The sequence below is a fragment of the Calidris pugnax genome, unplaced genomic scaffold (genome assembly GCF_001431845.1).
Source record: "Calidris pugnax isolate Ruff unplaced genomic scaffold, ASM143184v1 scaffold27, whole genome shotgun sequence".
Taxonomy (NCBI): Eukaryota; Metazoa; Chordata; class Aves; order Charadriiformes; family Scolopacidae; genus Calidris; species Calidris pugnax.
In genome coordinates, this window is record NW_015090893.1 from 17,464,370 (window position 1) to 17,482,235 (window position 17,866).

The 17,866-nt window shown below is 43.8% G+C and overlaps 1 protein-coding gene across 1 annotated transcript in view; it reads right to left on the reverse strand.

Moving 5' to 3' along the window:
* RAPGEF6 (Rap guanine nucleotide exchange factor 6) overlaps window positions 1-17,866 on the reverse strand; it is a 130,851-nt gene that overhangs the window by 1,954 nt on the left and 111,031 nt on the right. The window contains exons 24-30 of the mRNA XM_014948103.1: window positions 17,469-17,689; window positions 14,572-14,763; window positions 13,023-13,157; window positions 11,176-11,289; window positions 6,777-7,002; window positions 4,951-5,462; window positions 1,128-1,439 (exon numbers count right to left, since the gene is read on the reverse strand). Coding sequence (XP_014803589.1) covers window positions 1,128-1,439; window positions 4,951-5,462; window positions 6,777-7,002; window positions 11,176-11,289; window positions 13,023-13,157; window positions 14,572-14,763; window positions 17,469-17,689 — 1,712 coding nt within the window. The remainder of the gene's footprint in view (window positions 1-1,127; window positions 1,440-4,950; window positions 5,463-6,776; window positions 7,003-11,175; window positions 11,290-13,022; window positions 13,158-14,571; window positions 14,764-17,468; window positions 17,690-17,866) is intronic.

Genomic DNA, 17,866 nt, shown 5'->3' on the forward strand with positions numbered 1-17,866 from the left:
TGAGGAGCATGTGAGGGTACAAGTGTGAAATGAGTTAAAAAGTTGTACAACATCCCACCAAAGTACTCAGTTTAGGTGCCCACCCTGATGCCATCCCTAAACCTCACTCAACCCAGAGAGGCTGGAGTTTTTCTACAGGTAATTTACAGCCTGACAGCGTCCCTTGGAGTCATCATCACCGCTGAGAGGAGACAGATTTTAAAGAAAAATAAATAAATACATAGTCTCTACATGCTCTTAAGTGTCTCAGTTGTGCTTTGGGAGATCTCGTATGTATTTTTTTATTTTTATATATATTTATTTATATATAGTTTGAAGCCTGATCGGTGCCAACATGCTTTTTTCTAAAGGGAAGGCATTCTTTTTGCTTTTTTGAAGCGTCCATCCATGCATACGCGTATGCTTGTGGGTACAGCCCTACAACCAGGGTTGTGTATTTAGAGATTAAGCCCGTTTTAATCTCCAAGAACGAGAGGAGATTAAAAAGGAGGAAAAAAGGCCCGCAAGAACGTGGTGGTGAAGGAAAACACCGCAGAGAGCAAGATTCACACAGCAGTTCACTTAAGGTCTCCCGAGTGAGGTGTTGCACCTACCATCCTCTTCACTATCTGCGTCAGTCATATCTGCTAGTTTGGGGCTGGACGGCTGGCGACTATGCCACTGAGGCATCTTCGATGAGAGAGCCCGACAGCGTCCCTTGGAGTCATCATCACCACTGAGAGGAGATAGATTTTAAAGAAAAATAAATAAATACATAGTCTCTACATGCTCTTAAGTGTCTCAGTTGTGCTTTGGGAGATCTCGTATGTATTTTTTTATTTTTATATATATTTATTTATATATAGTTTGAAGCCTGATCGGTGCCAACATGCTTTTTTCTAAAGGGAAGGCATTCTTTTTGCTTTTTTGAAGCGTCCATCCATGCATACGCGTATGCTTGTGGGTACAGCCCTACAACCAGGGTTGTGTATTTAGAGATTAAGCCCGTTTTAATCTCCAAGAACGAGAGGAGATTAAAAAGGAGGAAAAAAGGCCCGCAAGAACGTGGTGGTGAAGGAAAACACCGCAGAGAGCAAGATTCACACAGCAGTTCACTTAAGGTCTCCCGAGTGAGGTGTTGCACCTACCATCCTCTTCACTATCTGCGTCAGTCATATCTGCTAGTTTGGGGCTGGACGGCTGGCGACTATGCCACTGAGGCATCTTCGATGAGATACAGGCCACCGGGTCACTACCGAGAGGAGCTGATGAAAGTCTAGAGAGGTCACTGTGCAGCATCTTTGACCTCTGCACTGCCACACTATAGTCGGGAGGTTTGAGGTGTGGGTGGTGGGGTGATCCTTCCTTTATGTCCGCTAAAGAAATCCCCATATATCCCGGAGGGGTGGGCGGTGGCTCCCTATACCTATCGTCCTTCTTAGGTGAGGTGACACAGTAGACTGGCACGAGGAATAAGCAATGGAAATGTTAAAGAGGAGAAGGGAGGGGAAGGGAAGGGGGGGGGAACAAAACAAAACAAAAAAAAAAAAAAAAAAGGAAAAAAAAAAGGGAAACAAAACGTTAAAAAATCATGAAATGTTACAATGGCAAAACAGAAACTGATAACAAAATGCAAATGCAGAAACACCGGTTATAACGACAGCAGCAGGTATTTACGCTTTCATTTCTGTTTTTTAGTTATTTTTAAGAAGTCAGAGGAGCAGCAGCACCCGTGAACTCATTAGGCAAGATGCCAATCGAGCAGAAACGGGACTATAACCTCGATATTCAGCTTGCAATGGCAGCGTTCCTTATACCCATCCCTACTCCCGCAGCCCCGCTCCAGGGGGGATGCCCAGGAGCTCTCGTGGATGGAGAGCCAGCTGGGCAGCTGGGGGATTGAAATAAAAGAAATTAAGGCAACTAGCCCAAAGTTACTCTGCTCAGCGAGCCTGCATCCCATCGCAAAAATTGCTGGTTGAATTCAACAACATCCCCTTCATCACCCATCAGTGGCTTAACAGAAATTCATTACAATAAAATATCACTGTATCAATTAACGTGTAATAAGACATTGAACCACCCAGTCAGCTTATGCTATAGGAAGAGAAAAACCTTAGCATCACATGAAACTTTTAGGTAAACTGCATATATAGAGCCTGCATTCATTATTCTGCATTTTCTAACAGTAAACACTGGTTTATCGTGTCCGTACTTTCCTTCCCCCTTCAGTTCAGGTGACACAGGCACTCAAAGCAAAGCTTAACTTCTTTAAAGTTTTTATAGTTTCCTCCCCTCCCTCCCACCCGCCCCCAGGTCTGGGGCTCATGTGCATGTTAAATCCAGCTTTTTTCCACGTACGTGTTGCAACAGGAGAGTTTGAAAGGCAGGGTAATTTTTAAAATCTATTACTTGAGTGAATTTGCATTCTTCTTGTGGATACATTTTAAGCATATTCATTATGGTTCCATTTATTTCAGCAGCTGTAATATTTTCTTATCTTACATGAACATGGAAGGGTGAAAATAAAGGAGTATTTCTTATTGCGTTGAGGACTTGGGAGATTCTGGGTGTTGGTACCAGGATCAGAGCTGATGGCCCCAGTTCCTGCTTGGGCTTACAGGAAAATAAAGAAACTTGAATTCATGGTTTCTATGCCTGGGTTTTAGCAGATACATGTGGGAACAGGCAGGGATTTACACTGATTCCTAGGAACCCCCCTTCCCAAGCAGCTGATTACTCCAAGAGTCACTCTGTAAAGAAAACAGGGTGAAATTCCACATGGTGGTTACTAAAAGGCAGCCATATAAATGTTGATGTCTGCTATAGGCAAGAGTAATGGAAAAGCTTTTCCCTGTGGATGTAGAGCAATGGCCCATCACCATCCACACCTTCTCTGCTGGTAAAGCAAAGGCTGCAGCAAGAAATATTCGACAGAGAAGCACTTCAAGTTCTGAAGTCATTGCCTTTACTGATTCTGCCATTTTTATATGGGCAGTGACTTTCCAGCTCCATTTTAAAGGTTTTGGGCAAGAAAGCCTGTGCCAATCCTTTTGGAGGACTATTCAATGGCAGCTCATTAAGCAAATGACTGAAAATTCTTGTTTTGTCTGCAATATTCTGAACTCGTTGCAGTCATCACAGACTCTGGCAACAAGCTGTTTGCGGAGAATCAGCAAACGGTGAAATAAAGTGAAAATATCTTTGGCCTGTTGTACGATGGTGAACAGTGATTTGCAAACCAGAAATTATATCCACCTGTATCAGATCTTTGCTTAAGTAGATGTATGCATGCTCGCAGCTGATTACTCCAATAGTCACTTCCTAAAGAAAACAGGGTGAAATTCCACATGGTGGTTACTAAAAGGCAGCAATATAAATGTTGATGTCTGCTGTAGGCAAGAGTAATGGAAAAGCTTTTCCCTGTGGATGCAGAGAAATGGCCCATCACCATCCACACCTTCTCTGCTGGTAAAGCAAAGGCTGCAGCAAGAAATATTCGACAGAGAAGCACTTCAAGTTCTGAAGTCATTGCCTTTACTGATTCTGCCATTTTTATATGGGCAGTGACCTTCCAGCTCCATTTTAAAGGCTTTGGGCAAGAAAGCCTGTGCCAATCCTTTTGGAGGACTATTCAATGGCAGCTCATTAAGCAAATGACTGAAAATTCTTGTTTTGTCTGCAATATTCTGAACTCGTTGCAGTCATCACAGACTCTGGCAACAAGCTGTTTGCGGAGAATCAGCAAACGGTGAAATAAAGTGAAAATATCTTTGGCCTGTTGTACGATGGTGAACAGTGATTTGCAAACCAGAAATTATATCCACCTGTATCAGATCTTTGCTTAAGTAGATGTATGCATGCTCGATGGAAGCACATTGCCAAAATGTTTCTTACCAGCCTGCTGTGACTGCACAGAGGCAAACTCTATGGTATGGAAGAAGAATTAAAAAGAAGATGATGACCTGTGGGCAAAGAGCACGTACCAAACAGCCAACACACCATCTCCTAAAGCAGCTCAGAGGCTCGTGAAGAGCTCTGAGAGGCCACAAGGGCAGAGCACACACACAGGAGAGGACTGTGAGCAGTCTTCTGTAAGGCTCCCCCACGCTGCCTTTCTTCTACAAAGCCAGGGAGGAGGAACGCAATCCAAGACCTCCACCCTACCTGCCATCTTTATTCAGGCAATTACCTTTGATAACAGAAACGCCTCCAGCGATCCAGTCAGTAATTAAATTGCATTTCAGCTGCACCCTTGAATTACAGCCTAGAAAGCTTTGCACTCCCTGTTTTATCTTGTTCCTAAAGTTCCTTTAGTTTTGGCTGCTGAACTCACTAGGACAAGGGCAGAACATCTCGCTCAGTAGAACTATGCATCTTTGAAAAGACATTTTATAAGTTTCTCTCCTTTCATATGCAGCCAAACTGCAGTTGTATAACCAAATAAAGGGCAGTTTAACACAGCAAAGACAGGAAGGGAATCTGCTTTGCCCCGAAGCTTCTGGAGACCAAAGCCCTGTGGGTGAAAGATGCTCCAGCTCAGAGACGAGAGCTCCGTACCCCCCAGTCACGCTCTTCCCTCTCAGGTTCATGGAAAGTCTGAATGAAATGGACTTCAAGAAGCCATGCTCACTGCTCCTTGCCAGAGGAAACGTCTACAGTGATGAGCGTTTCCAAAATCCATAAAAATAAAAGGCCATACTACAGAGAGGAACTGCCTGACGTCTTCCTGAAGCCAGCTCTCCTGCAGTCCCACGCGGTGACTGGGAATGGGCTGGTTTATCATCTCACAATTCCCCAGGGCACAAGAAGGTGGCTTGAAAACACACTGTCTGTGGAGCTTTCTGATGAAAACCACATGGAAAGCTGAATTTAACATGCCATCCAGCCCCAGACCTGCTGATGTCACTTCTTAACAGCTTAATATCAAAATGAAAACCAGATGTAGACGCTCCCATAAGCTTGACTTACCTATCAGGCCTTTTTCTGTGCTCGAGGTGACAGTTTTGTAAGTTGTATCAGCGCCCGGTTTAGAGTCCAAAACCTCCGCCTGCTCTGCTGTAGAGTTCTCCAGCCCCCTCCGCTTAATTGTCCCATAGTTTGTTTCGTAGGTGTCTGAGAGGGAGCTGGAGGAGGCCCAGCTCTGCCGAGACTGATCCAGCTCCACGCTGGCTTTCGACTGCCTGTTGGTTTTGGAAAAGGCATCAGAATATAGATACGCCTCCTCAGAGTAACAGTTTGTGGGATCCACCTCAGCTATAGGTCCGTCCAGCTGGGTGTGACGGTAAGAATTGAGGAGATCCCAGCTCTTCTGGTTCGGGATGTTCTGGAAGTTGTCATGAGAGCTACTCGAGCATGAAGTCCAGCTCCCCCGGCCACTATCTGCTGCCTCCACCGTGATGTGTTCGTGGGAGATCTCCTCGCTGCTCATGGAGGACGTGAAGGCCATCCCTCGGATGAGGGCAGGCCTAGAGATTGACCAGCTACACGGGAAAACAACAGAAAGCAGGAAAAAAAAAAAACACCTTATAAGCTTTTATTTTAAAAGTGACATAGTCAGAGACAATGACCTGGTTATAGAGCACCTCATCTCTGGTCTTAGAAGAGGTACACAGCAAAGTCAAGGCACCTACAAGAGACACTGCTATTCCCAACTCATTTCTGCAGACTCATTCTGCATATTCTGGGCAAATATTCCCAAGGGAATAACGAGTCTGCAACAGGGATTTCCAGGCTTCTCCCCATATTCATAAAAATCTGATCCAGAGAAACCTTCGTCTCCCAACCACAGCAAGACAGTGCCTGACAGAAACCAATTACCTCTTACTTTCAGGCTACCTCCACCTTTTGCTTTGCATTTATAAACCAAAACCAAAATAAATATTTAGAATAAAAGCCAACCCCTCCGGTGGCAGGGACATAAAGCTGTTCAGACAGAGTTGTATTTCAGGAACATTTGGAAATATTTGGCATAAATACCATTTGTGGAAACAATTTGGAGTGACAGATTCTGAAACCCAAGCACAAATTTTCTTGTTTAAAGAAACAGCCGCTAAAAGCTCTAATCGCTGTCAATATATAATTAAGGGGAAAACAAAAATAAAGCCAGGTTTGCATGAATTTAGAATACATGAAGTTACAATTGCTAATTATTCAAGTCTATTAACTATTCCTGGTTATGTTAACAAACGCAGGGACAGGACAACATGAAAATTCAACACTACTCCCGGCAGTTTACTGACAGGTGGTGAAATCAAGGAACATTTCTTAGATATATGCAAACAACTTCTGAACCTTCCAGTTCAAAGTGTCACCTGAGGACAAGTTCTCATTGTGCTAAAGTAACAAGACCTCTCCTGTGGACACTCTCAGGAAGGCAGTGGCAGAAAGCTTCCAGCCCACCTCAGCAACAGATGTTAATAATAAAAATCCTTTAAAAAATCACATTACAGTACATTAAGTGACTGGCACTTCTGACTCAGGAAGAACTGATGATATCCTATTCCTGTTCTGCTGTCTCCCATTACTGCACTAATTAGTTAAGTATCATCCCAGCTTTTAACACATTTGCATTCTCCTCCAAGAGATGTCCATCCACACCCTACTGATGGGAACGAGCTGTTGTCCACCCAAGTTCCTTGGGAAAACAGGCTCTTCCCAACAGAGCAACCAGAACTCCAGCTTCCAGCAAGAGCTTAATGACCACAGAAGAGTGTGTAATTGCACCCTGACCAAAGCTTCGTTACCCCTTCGGGCACCAGGACCATCAACCCCAACCAAAACCAGTTGTGTCTTACCCTGGGCAGGGCTGCCCGTAATCAGCCAGCGGCTGAGGATGCTCTTTTCTCTCTGTTCCCCCCGAATCCACCACAATGAGAGACTGGGACAGACTCCTCTCGTCCTGCAGCGCTGCCGACATCGAGTCCACCGAGCAGTTGCTCACGATGCTGGAGCGGGATGAAATCTCACTGTGGCTGGAGTCGGAGAAGTTGTCTGATTTGGTGGAAGGAATGAGGGCGTAGCCTAAAGGAGAGGAGAAGAGAACACCTCGGTCAAAGAGCAACTCAAGTTGAGTAGGTATGACAACTTCAGCAAGAATACTTAGAAGACAAAATAATCAAACCCTGTTTGCATACAATCGGTCCACTATATTTTTAGGGTACTAAAGCTTTTAGCATCTAACAACACCTAGTGCTGTAATTCATTAATGCAAGTCTGGTGACACCAATAACCTACCTGGAACTCCACTACTCTCCAGACCAGAAGGTTAAATCTACATAAGCAGGACCAACAGCTGCAGCACGAATAGTGGGTGGAGAGATCAGGTCTCTCCAATTCTGCCAGCACCGAGTCCTCTGGTATAAATGCAGCTCATTTCCCTCCATCCCTCTGCCCTACTGTCGTGTGAGACTCAAAAAAGGTTTTGGCAGCAGATGAGGAGATGCTGACTAAGGTAAAAGCCAGCTATTAGCACCCAGGGATTAGCCATATGGTCCGTTTCAGTTTTATTATCTGTTCCAAAACTAACAGAGAAGGAGGGAAAAGCGGGAAACACAACTTTGGCAGGAGCTGGACCAGACACCGGCGTTGCTGAAGACCTCACCAGTTTCAGAGCAAAATATATGTGTTTTTTTTTCTGCTTGGCTTACCCTTACACTCAAATAACTTCTTTCAAACACAACTAACGGATATAGCCCCATATATCCAACACCTCCTCTTCCTACTACCTGGAGTGAACATAAAAGAGACTATGATATTGAGGACTTCCATGGGCTCTGGCTACATATCTCCTGTGGACACTTCTGCTGGTGTAGCTAAAAGGATTCCAGATGCGATACCTGTCCCCACACTGCAAAAGAAAAAGGCCCTTAGTATGGACAACTTGACTAAACCGTTTATTTTTATGACCTTAAAGAATCAGGGAAGGGATTCCAGATGCGATACCTGTCCTCACACTGCAAAAGAAAAAGCCCTTAGTGTGGACAACTTAACAAACCATTTATTTTTATGACCTTAAAGAATCAGGGAAAGAATTCAAATGAACTGAACTCAGCAAAGAGCATCTGGGCTGGTCTGAGGGAAATCACACTCAGGTTCTTCAGGACCACCACCTTCCTCTCCTCTCCCCGTCGTGAGGAGCTGTAGACAGCCATGAAGGCATCCAGTCTCCTCTGCTCTGAGCTGAGCAGACCAAGTGACCTCTGCTGCTCCTCCTGAGTCATGCTGAGAGAAGAGACCAGCACCTTCCTCTCCTCTCCCCCTCGTGAGGAGCTGTAGACAGCCATGAAGGCATCCAGTCTCCTCTGCTCTGAGCTGAGCAGACCAAGTGACCTCTGCTGCTCCTCCTGAGTCATGCCCTCCAGTCCTCTCACCATCTTTGGTGCACTTGTTTGGACACATTCCAGTATTTTTATATCCTTCTTCAATCATGGAGCCCCAAACTCCACCCAGCACCCAAGCTGAGGCCGGTTCAATGCTGAATATAGAGGGACAATCTCTTCTTTGGGTCTGTTCACTACACTTTGGTCAGAATTCCTCTGTAAGGGCTCTCAACCCTGGAAGGAATCAGCAGCTTCTCCTAATTGAGCATTGCTGGCAAACTTACTTGTGTGCACTCAACTCCCTGTGTCCAGGCCATTGATAAAAATACTGAAAAACACCTAAAATGGAGTCCTGGGGAACACCGCTAGTGACTGGCCACCAGCCAGATGGTGGCCCATACACTACAGCTCCTTGGGACCAACCCTTCCAGCCAAGTGTTCACCCACAGTATTGTGTACCTGCTGGACATTCTGTCCTTCAAAAGCTTTGCTGAAATCCCAAACACCCACGTCTGCCTTCCCTTTACCTTTAAGGTGTATAATCTTGTCTTAAAAGGCTATTAAGTAAGGCATGACCTTCCCTTCATGACCCCATGTTGGCTCTGACTCACAACCACACCGTCTTTCAAGCCTCTTTCAGCAATTCCCAGAATGTTCTCCATCGTTTTACCTGAAACCGAGGTGATACTGACAGCCTTATCATTACCAGCGTCTTCTTTTCTTGCTTTCCTTGAAAACTGGAAAAACACTTGCTAGCTTCCAAGTGACTGGGACCTTCTCCAGAGTCCCAAGACCATCGATAAATAACCGAGAGAGGTCTAGCAGTAACATGGGCTGACCCTGTCACTACCCTGGGGTGAGCCCCAGCACATCCCACCAACTTATGTGCCTTCAGCAGCAGCAGCAAATTGAAGATGTTCAGATTTCAAGCTCCCTGGACTATTCCTCTCCTTAGATAAGTCCATGCACCATCTTATGAGCAGACCAAAGTTCATTCTCTTGTGCTGTCAGGCAACAAAATCAGGAGGTGTCTGTTAAATCCGTTTGGTGGGTTTTTTTAAATTTGAAAAAAAAAAAACCCAACCCAAACCATTTTGCCTCCATTAGCTCTCTGACCCACAGCCGTGGTTTGTTCCCCTTTATCTGAAGGTAAAAGGCCTTGGATTAATGCCTGTGGTGTTGGTTTGGGTTTTTTAATTTAATTTTGTTTTCTTTAAGTTCCCAGTGGGTTCCTCTATAACAAATCCAGTGCATGTGAGGAAACACATCCCTGCCCTCTCCACCAGGAGAAAGTGGTCTATGATATGTCTTACATTCTGTGCATAAAATTACAAAACTAGAACCTTTATTTGAAAATACTGGATCATCAACTGCTTCATGTATAGGTAAAGGAGCATCTGTAAATTAATCAAAACGTGGTCTTTCTTTGCAGGAGACCATATTAATACACTGTTGACACAGTCCTCAGATAAGCATTTTTTTCCCCAAATTCCTGCCAATCACTCGATTTCTCTCTTTATTTCTACCCACACGTGTCTTTGAGCTGGACTGCCATACATTTACATCAATTAGGTGAAAACGTGAAATGCCCAGGCAGCGTGAAAGCCACGTCAGTGACACACACAACGTAATACAGCAGATTGATGCCACTAAACCCATAAAAAACACAGAGGTCACATAACGTGGCATCTGGAGCCACTGGAACACGTGCCACCGAGCACAGAGCTCATCATCTGAGAGCTTTTGCAGCTTCAGCTCGATTGTTACTGTGAGATTTTAAGAGCAAATCTGAGCGTTAAATACCAGTATTGCAGACCAGCATTTTTAAGATTAAACTTCAGTTTCCTTTCCTTTGACAACAATTAATATTCTTTACTTTGTCTAATGGGCTCCTTAAAGTTTCCTTTCCTTTGACAACAATTAATACCTCATATTCTTTACTTTGTCTAATGGGCTCCTTAAAATTAACACAACTGCACTGCAGTAAGAAATGTTCTCAGTGCATCTTAATTTTAAGACGCTCTTCTTCAAGAACTTCAAAGATCTGGAGACCAAAAGGGCTCCTCTTCATTACAGAGATTAACACTCTCTGAGAGCTGAGTCATTCAGTAACAGCACATGGATATAAACAGACTAAATGCAACTTTTTCTGGGCCAAAAAGGTTGGCAGAAGATGTGACCAATACAAATATACACCAAAGCTGGAAGTGAGTATCCGATTTACATCTTATGAGGGACTATCTGGAGTCTAATGAGGAGAATGTTGCTGAACTTACTGTTTCATTGGCACCTGTGAAACACTAAGCACCAGAACTGCCACTGTACCTGCTCCTTGATTTCCTAAACTTCACATTGTCTTCACTGCACTGTAAGGGTGATTAGCTATAAATAACTGACACAAATATCTGGAAAGAAAGCATATCAAACAGCTTAAACATGTACATGAATAATGCTAAAATAGCTTATATAAATCAGTATATCTGACACAAAGTGGACATCACAGTCTTTCTTCTAAAAATACATCACAGTGTCTTCCTTCTCCTTCTAGACTTCACGCACAGGCAGTAAGATGTCCACAGACTGCTGTTGCTATAGATACTTGTTATACTCAGAGCATCACTGTCTTTCTCCTGTTGGTTCTCACTCCCTTCTGAGGCCTCAACGTGCTCTGCTTTCCTTTTTGCAGTAAGAGCTGCTCTTTCCCTGGAGAAGCTTCTTTCCCTAAGTCTTCTAAACGGGGATCCCTTGGTTTTCCTGCGCTCACGCTCAGCTTCTGCCTTTTCATTCTCATCCTCTCTTTCTCCTTTCTCACTCGGGTCAGAACTGTCTCTGGCTTTGACAATCATCCAAATTCTCTTTTGCAAATAAGCCCCACCTATTCCGTAGCTGCGTTGTCCGCTGTTCTTGTTGCTGGTTTCACTGGCGAGCGAGGAGGAAGAGCCAGAGAGGTTCATCTGACTGCAGTTGTCCGCCCTTTGGATGTTGCCAACTGCAAGGAGGAACACAGAGGCACATCGTGGTGAGTGATGGGACCAGGAACAGCACAAACAACGTCCTGATTTCAAAACGTTTTTCCTTCAGCCCTATTTGCATATCACTTGGGTACGGCTCAAAAGAAAACGACATCTAAGATTAAGTGGAACGTGTTCATGCCTAAAATGATGTCTTTCTGCTGTCTGTGAAGCACCTAATTTTAGTTCAATGAGCTGCTGGCACTCCACGTACAACAGGGTACGGAGCGCCTCAATCAAACCAGATCAGCGCTAAAAATATGCCGAGAGCAAGTTGAATTAATGAAATCACCCCAAAGAAACAAAATATTATTTTCAAAGAACCAGATGAAAGTTAATAAAAATAACTTGTTTATAAGCGATGCTCAAAAAAACCTCAGTGGAGCTAAGTTTGGCAACCCAAGTAATTAAGCCTCTTGTACATATGCTGTGTTGAAGTAAAATAGGTGGCATTCTGCTAAAGGAAAGGGTATCTCGTGAAGGCAGCAGTGGGAGGACCAGCATGATCTCCCACTGAGAAGGGTGAGAAGATGCAGGAAGTCACCATGCCATGCCATTGCCATGCCATTCCGGTGGCTTTGGGCTGTTGGTGAGGCAGAAGCAGCAGAGAAGGGAGGGAGAAAGGCCTTACACCATCCGACAGGGACCGCACTGGCTGACTACCAAGTGGTGTTTAGAGATTTCAACTGAATGCCCATCCAAGGAGGACTAATGCTGAAGGGATGCAGGTCTTTTAAGACGAAGACATCAAAAATAAAGGGATTCTCAGGGCATCATGATAGACAGGGGTGTATACAAAGCCCTGTGCACAAGAACAAAAATTATGAATAGTGACTTGAGGACTTAGATGGATGCACTACGTTGCAGTTATCAAACCATCTCTCTGGAGAACTATGAGTTATCGCCGGCTCCATCTCATCACCTGGAATTCCAGCTACCTCAGGGAAAAGGTCTCAGCAGCCACCGTTTTTGTGCAACACTGCTGTCTTCAAGAAATCCCCAGGTTTGTGAATCCCATTCATGTCACCGGCCACCTACATCTGATGCTCTGGGGGGCATCAGCGCTGAACATTCATTGGGAATTTTGTCTGAAGCACTTAAGAGGTTTTTAAGAAAACAACTGTTTCCCTTTTTAAACAGTAAATGACTTAAGGCCAAAACACATAAATACATTGAAAAACTATGTCTATTTAAAACTGAAAGAGGGGAGATGGAGCTGAGATCTAAAACTGAAAGACAGGAGATTGAGCTTAGATGTGGGGAAGAACTTGTTTGGTGTGAGGGTGGTGAGAGCCTGGCCCAGGTTGCCCAGAGAAGCTGTGGCTGCCCCATCCCTGGAGGGGTTCAAGGGCAGGTTGGAGGGGGCTTGGAGCAACCTGGTCTGGTGGGAGGTGTCCCTGCCCAGGGCAGGGGGTGGAACTGGATGAGTTTTAAGGTCCCTTCCAACCCAAACCACTCTATGATTCTGTTCATAGAGAGACATGATTCTATCCTTGACATGAATATTCTAAACTACTACTTCTCTTATGTGTCATTAGAGAGACATGATTCTATCCTTGATATGAATATTCTAAACTACTACTTCTCTTATGTGTCATTACCAACAAATATTCCTGCCGCCGCCCACCCTGGTTTTAGTGCAACAGAGGCAGGAGGTTCCCGAGAGAGATGCTGACCACAGACCCTGAGAACATTCCCCCAGGACACCTACCTTTGCGTGGAGAGCCCTGAGGAGAAGCAGGTGGGCTGGAGTGCAGAGAAGATGCCGTGGACATGGTGTCATCTGTTTGTTTCTTACTACTTACTTCCTCGGACAAGCTCAATGACTTCTGTGGGGAGCCTGTACCTACGGATACAACAGAATCATTTACTCCATATTATTCTGTTTAAACTACAAATAAGCACCACATTGAAGAATCCCTGGGGTATTCAGCAAAGGGAGGAGCAGATGCTCAGATGAATTCTGCATGCGGAAACAGTCGCCTTTTCAAACTTAGAGCAGATCAGCAGTGACCACTGCTGAAGGGCTGAAAGATCCAGGTCACAATCAGCACCATTGCAACAGATAACACTGGTTATGGTTTTGGCAAAAACCACATGACATATGAAGCCTGGAGGAAACCCTTGCCCGTGACACTGTTGGGACAGTGTTAAAAACAATTTGTGTCATCGCCAACAAGTCAGTTCAAGATCTTCACAATCAGGAGTTCTCAGATCAGCGCCCACAGGCACTATATAGACAAGTTCAGCAAAACCAGTTTACCACTGGACTTCACAAACTCATGATTTGGTACTTCTTGTTCACTGTTAGACCAGCCTGCAGAGGACACAGCGCTGAGGAGTTAAGTCCTCAGAAGGTTGTTAGGTCAACACTGAACACTTAACACATGGGAATGAAGAAACACATCCCAGAAAAGCTTCTGGAACAGATCATGGCTTTTAAGAGGAGACTTAAAATAAATACTAACTGGAAACACCGTTCTTTATGCTGCAATACACTGTTTTCTGAAACTATTTTAAAGGATATTGATGCTCAACATGTCAGAGCATCATTTCATATCATTTACTGACTGCAACTAACTTTAATAACCCACAATTGTAGCTTTCAAACGACACAGTAGTAATGCAAATAGGTCAAAAGCATCTTAATACATAATATTGCCTTGCAACAAGCAAATTCAGAGGCAAAAAACCCCTGATGCTCAGCAGGAGCAACTAATAGCATATGTTGCTCCATTTGACAATAATGTTGTTATAATGGTGTTCCAGAGGTTACAATATTAAATGTCTGTGATTTGTTTCAATGATTTCATTTAAATATTTCCTACTTCATTTTGTCATGAATAGAAAGAAGCAACGTCGTTCTGCTCTATTTGTGCAAAATCCCTCTAGAATGCAGAAATACACAATAAAAGATTTAACACGGTTCATCTGACCTGTTCGAGAGAGATATTAAGATCTTTAGTTAAGGGGAGATATTAAGTTCTTTAGATAAATGAGGAAAAAAAAAGTGACAAAGCAAGGGCATATTTGGATACAGCACCTTCCCATTAACTGTTTTAAGAAAAGTTATTAAAGATTGTGCAAATGACTAAGGAAACAGCACGCCCTCTTAAGAGACAGCAATTCACTTCAGCTATTTTAAAGTGAAGGAAGCAAACGAAGCATGACGGTGTCTCAAATAATCCCAGCTACAAACAGCTCCTCCCTTTTCTTTATTTAATCTATAAAATCCAGCGAGGTGAACGGAGGATACTCACTGAATGTGACGTGATCCTTTGTCAGGCCCTTTTTCCTACTGGGGTATAAATTCACAGTCGGAACCTGAAGGACTTGGCTCATCCTGTTTTGTTGATGCTGATGGGCTTTAGCGGTTTGGCCAATGGACCTCATGGGGACTGGAGACATCTCGGAGGATTTCCCTCCTCTTCTCTCACTTAAATTCTTTGTCACTGTTATGGAAAAATTACATATAAATACCTTGCACTTTGAACTGCAGGATTACTACAGTCATTCCCAGTACGACCATCCAGACAAAGCAGCCACGGTGTGAAGCAGGTGAAATATATTTGAAACCATTTCTATTCCAAACACACCAATTTTGTTACACTGAAGAGGTTTATCAGCTGAAATAGCATTAAAAAAAAAAAAATCCAAACTCTATAAAGCCTGGAAGAGGTGCTTCATCAAAGGAAAAAAAAAACCACCTGATTTATTTTTACCACAATTAAAGTCCATATTTTAGATGTTTGTCTATAAGGTACAAAAGCTCAACAGCATCTCCTGGAAAATGACATAATGGCACCAACGGGAGAAGGGAGTTGTTTTGTGATGGGCATCAAGCCTTTCACTAGGTGGCACAATTGATTTACAACACAGGGCCCCAGTTCAGTCTTGACTTTAATCACACAGTGATTAATAAACTCTGAAGTTAAGGCCACCTTGACTTCTCCTGAAATTCCCTTGGAAAAATCTCAATTGTGGCGCTACTGCTGCTCCTTCCTTCTGCGAGCGAGGCCAGGAGCATCTTACCACTGAGGGAAGAGACTGTATATTCAATGAGTATAACCTCAGATCAATTACCTCCTTTTTGGGTTTTTTCTTCCCCCCAGTTTTTTTTAAAAAATATATATATTGTAATATGCCACTCTATATTTATTTGTATATCCACTTAACCTTCATTTTCTTTTTTTGATGTTTAAGAAAAAAAGGACTTGATTTGTTTAACTCCGTGGAGTAAAACAGTACACATTCCCTATTTTTACTTCCAAATACCCAAGACTAGCACTGTGCAAACAAGATTTTCAATTATTTATTTAAAACAATTGAAAAAACAACCTCATAGCATTTCTGTTTGTTTCCTGGGCACAGAATGGCCACCTGTTGTGTTTGCACATAGATCTTCTCTCCAGACTTCATCCCGACATGCTTTAATTTATTGTTTCAGCAGGGGAGTAAAGCACCAAACCCACAATGGTGTTACCCCCAAGTAGAAGCATTTTGGGCTATTTCACACCTGGCTGAGCCCAGCAGGAGCAGGACACCTCGCCCAGTGATGCGGGATGCCCTGCATTTTTCTATTCAGAGTTATCTGTGATTCCTGGCACCCTCATGCACGGGGCCAGCATGAATATTTTTAAAAAGGGAATCAAATATGGCCATTTCCAGGATTGCTCTGTCAGTGCTATTTAAAAGCAAACATTAACAAAATCTGCATAGGAAGGCACCTTAGGAAATAACAAGGATTTGCATTCTTAATATTGAATAATGGCATCTTGAAGATAAAATTTTAAGCTCTTTCCATCTCCTAGTCATGCTTTTAGCTTACCTCCTCACAGACAAAAATGGTATTTGAGGACAAAAAACAGTCTCAATGAGGACAAAAAACAGTCTCAAAACGGTGCATTTGGACAACAGACAAGCATGAAATACTATCTTGATTAGCACCGTTGCTACTCTTCCAGTTTGAAACAAATCTACCTTTCAAGCAAGTGAAAATTTCTAAGGATCACAATAAAATGCAATTACCATTTCTCATTTTTAAGCAAGAATTCCCTGAAGTGTGTAAGACAGCAGGTCAGATACCAGGTTGTTTAGTCAGACAGTTGCACAGGAGTTCAAATTATGAGAACTGTCCTGCTGTAGCCCTCAATTTTTGGCTGTCAAACCATGTCAATCCCACCAGTCAGTATTGACCTCACTTCTCCTTCTCAACAATCTTCGTTTATTCGAAGCTGTAATCCATTGCAGTTTCTATATTGATTTTGTCTCTTTTCATTTTCTGGCTGTTCATATGGTAAGCGTTACTTTTATCCTTCCTAATTCTGCACAAGGACAGCAGGACGAGGAGGCAGCTAATGTGCTATTGAGTTTCCTTCCAGACTGATGAAAAGACACACAGTTTAAGAGCTATAGGTCAAAAAAGAAAACGTCGCTGACGTTTTTCTGAGCTCAACCAAGATCAGAAGGTACATGCTGGCTTGTTGAAACTGGCAGTACCTGAATTGACAAACAAGGGAGAAGAGAAAGATCATCCCCCTGTACTGGGCACTGGGGAGGTCCCACCTCAAGGGCTGTGTCCAGTTTTGGGGCCCTCAGGCCAGGAAAGACACTGAGGGGCTGGAGCGGGTCCAGAGAAGGGCAACTGAGCTGGTGAGGGGGCTGGAGCACAAGTCTTGTGAGGAGAGGCTGAGGGAGCTGGGGGTGTTCAGCCTGGAGAAAAGGAGGCTGAGGGGAGACCTTCTCACTCTCTCCAACTCCCTGAAAGGAGGGTGTAGCCAGGGGGGGTTGGTCTCTTCTCCCAAGGAACAGGCGATGAGATAAGAGGAAATGGCCTCAAGTTGCTCCAGGAGAGGTTTAGGATGGATATTAGGAAAAACTGTGACACAGAAAGGGTTATGAAGCCTTGGAATGGGCTGCCCAGGGAAGGGGTTGAGGCACCATCCCTGAAGGGATTTAAAAGCCGGGTTGACATAGTGCTTAGAGACATGGGTTAGTGACAGTTTTCTATCAGAGTTAGGTTGTTGGTTGGACTAGATCATCTTAAAGCTCCCTTCCAACCTAGGCAATTCCAGGATTCTATCTTAAATGAATATTTCTAGGGAAGGAATAAGATTTTTATAAATGTTATTAAAACCAACTAGGTCACAGTACTTACAGGTGCTGTAGGCAGGCTCACACTGAAGCGACAATATTTGGATCTTCTCTTCGTCCGTCTCCACGTTCAGGTTGGACAAGTACTGCTTCACCTTCCTGGCCATCTGGGCGTCCTCGTAGAGCTTCTTGGCGTTGAGGAGCGAGCTGCGACGGGCCCGTTTTTTGTGAGCACCTCCCTGCACATCCAGCATGTTGGAGTTTGTGCTGCCCTGGCTCAGAGACCTAGAAAAGAGAAGAGCAAAGCAGTAAATGTTTAGTTCTCGACAGCAACCAGGAGCAGCACACGGCAAAGCAGATTAATACCAATCATCTTCAGTTAGGGCTAGTGCATGCTGATGCAAATGAGTTAAAAAGAGATGAACAGCATTAAAACAACACTTGTCTTAAAATATTCCTGTC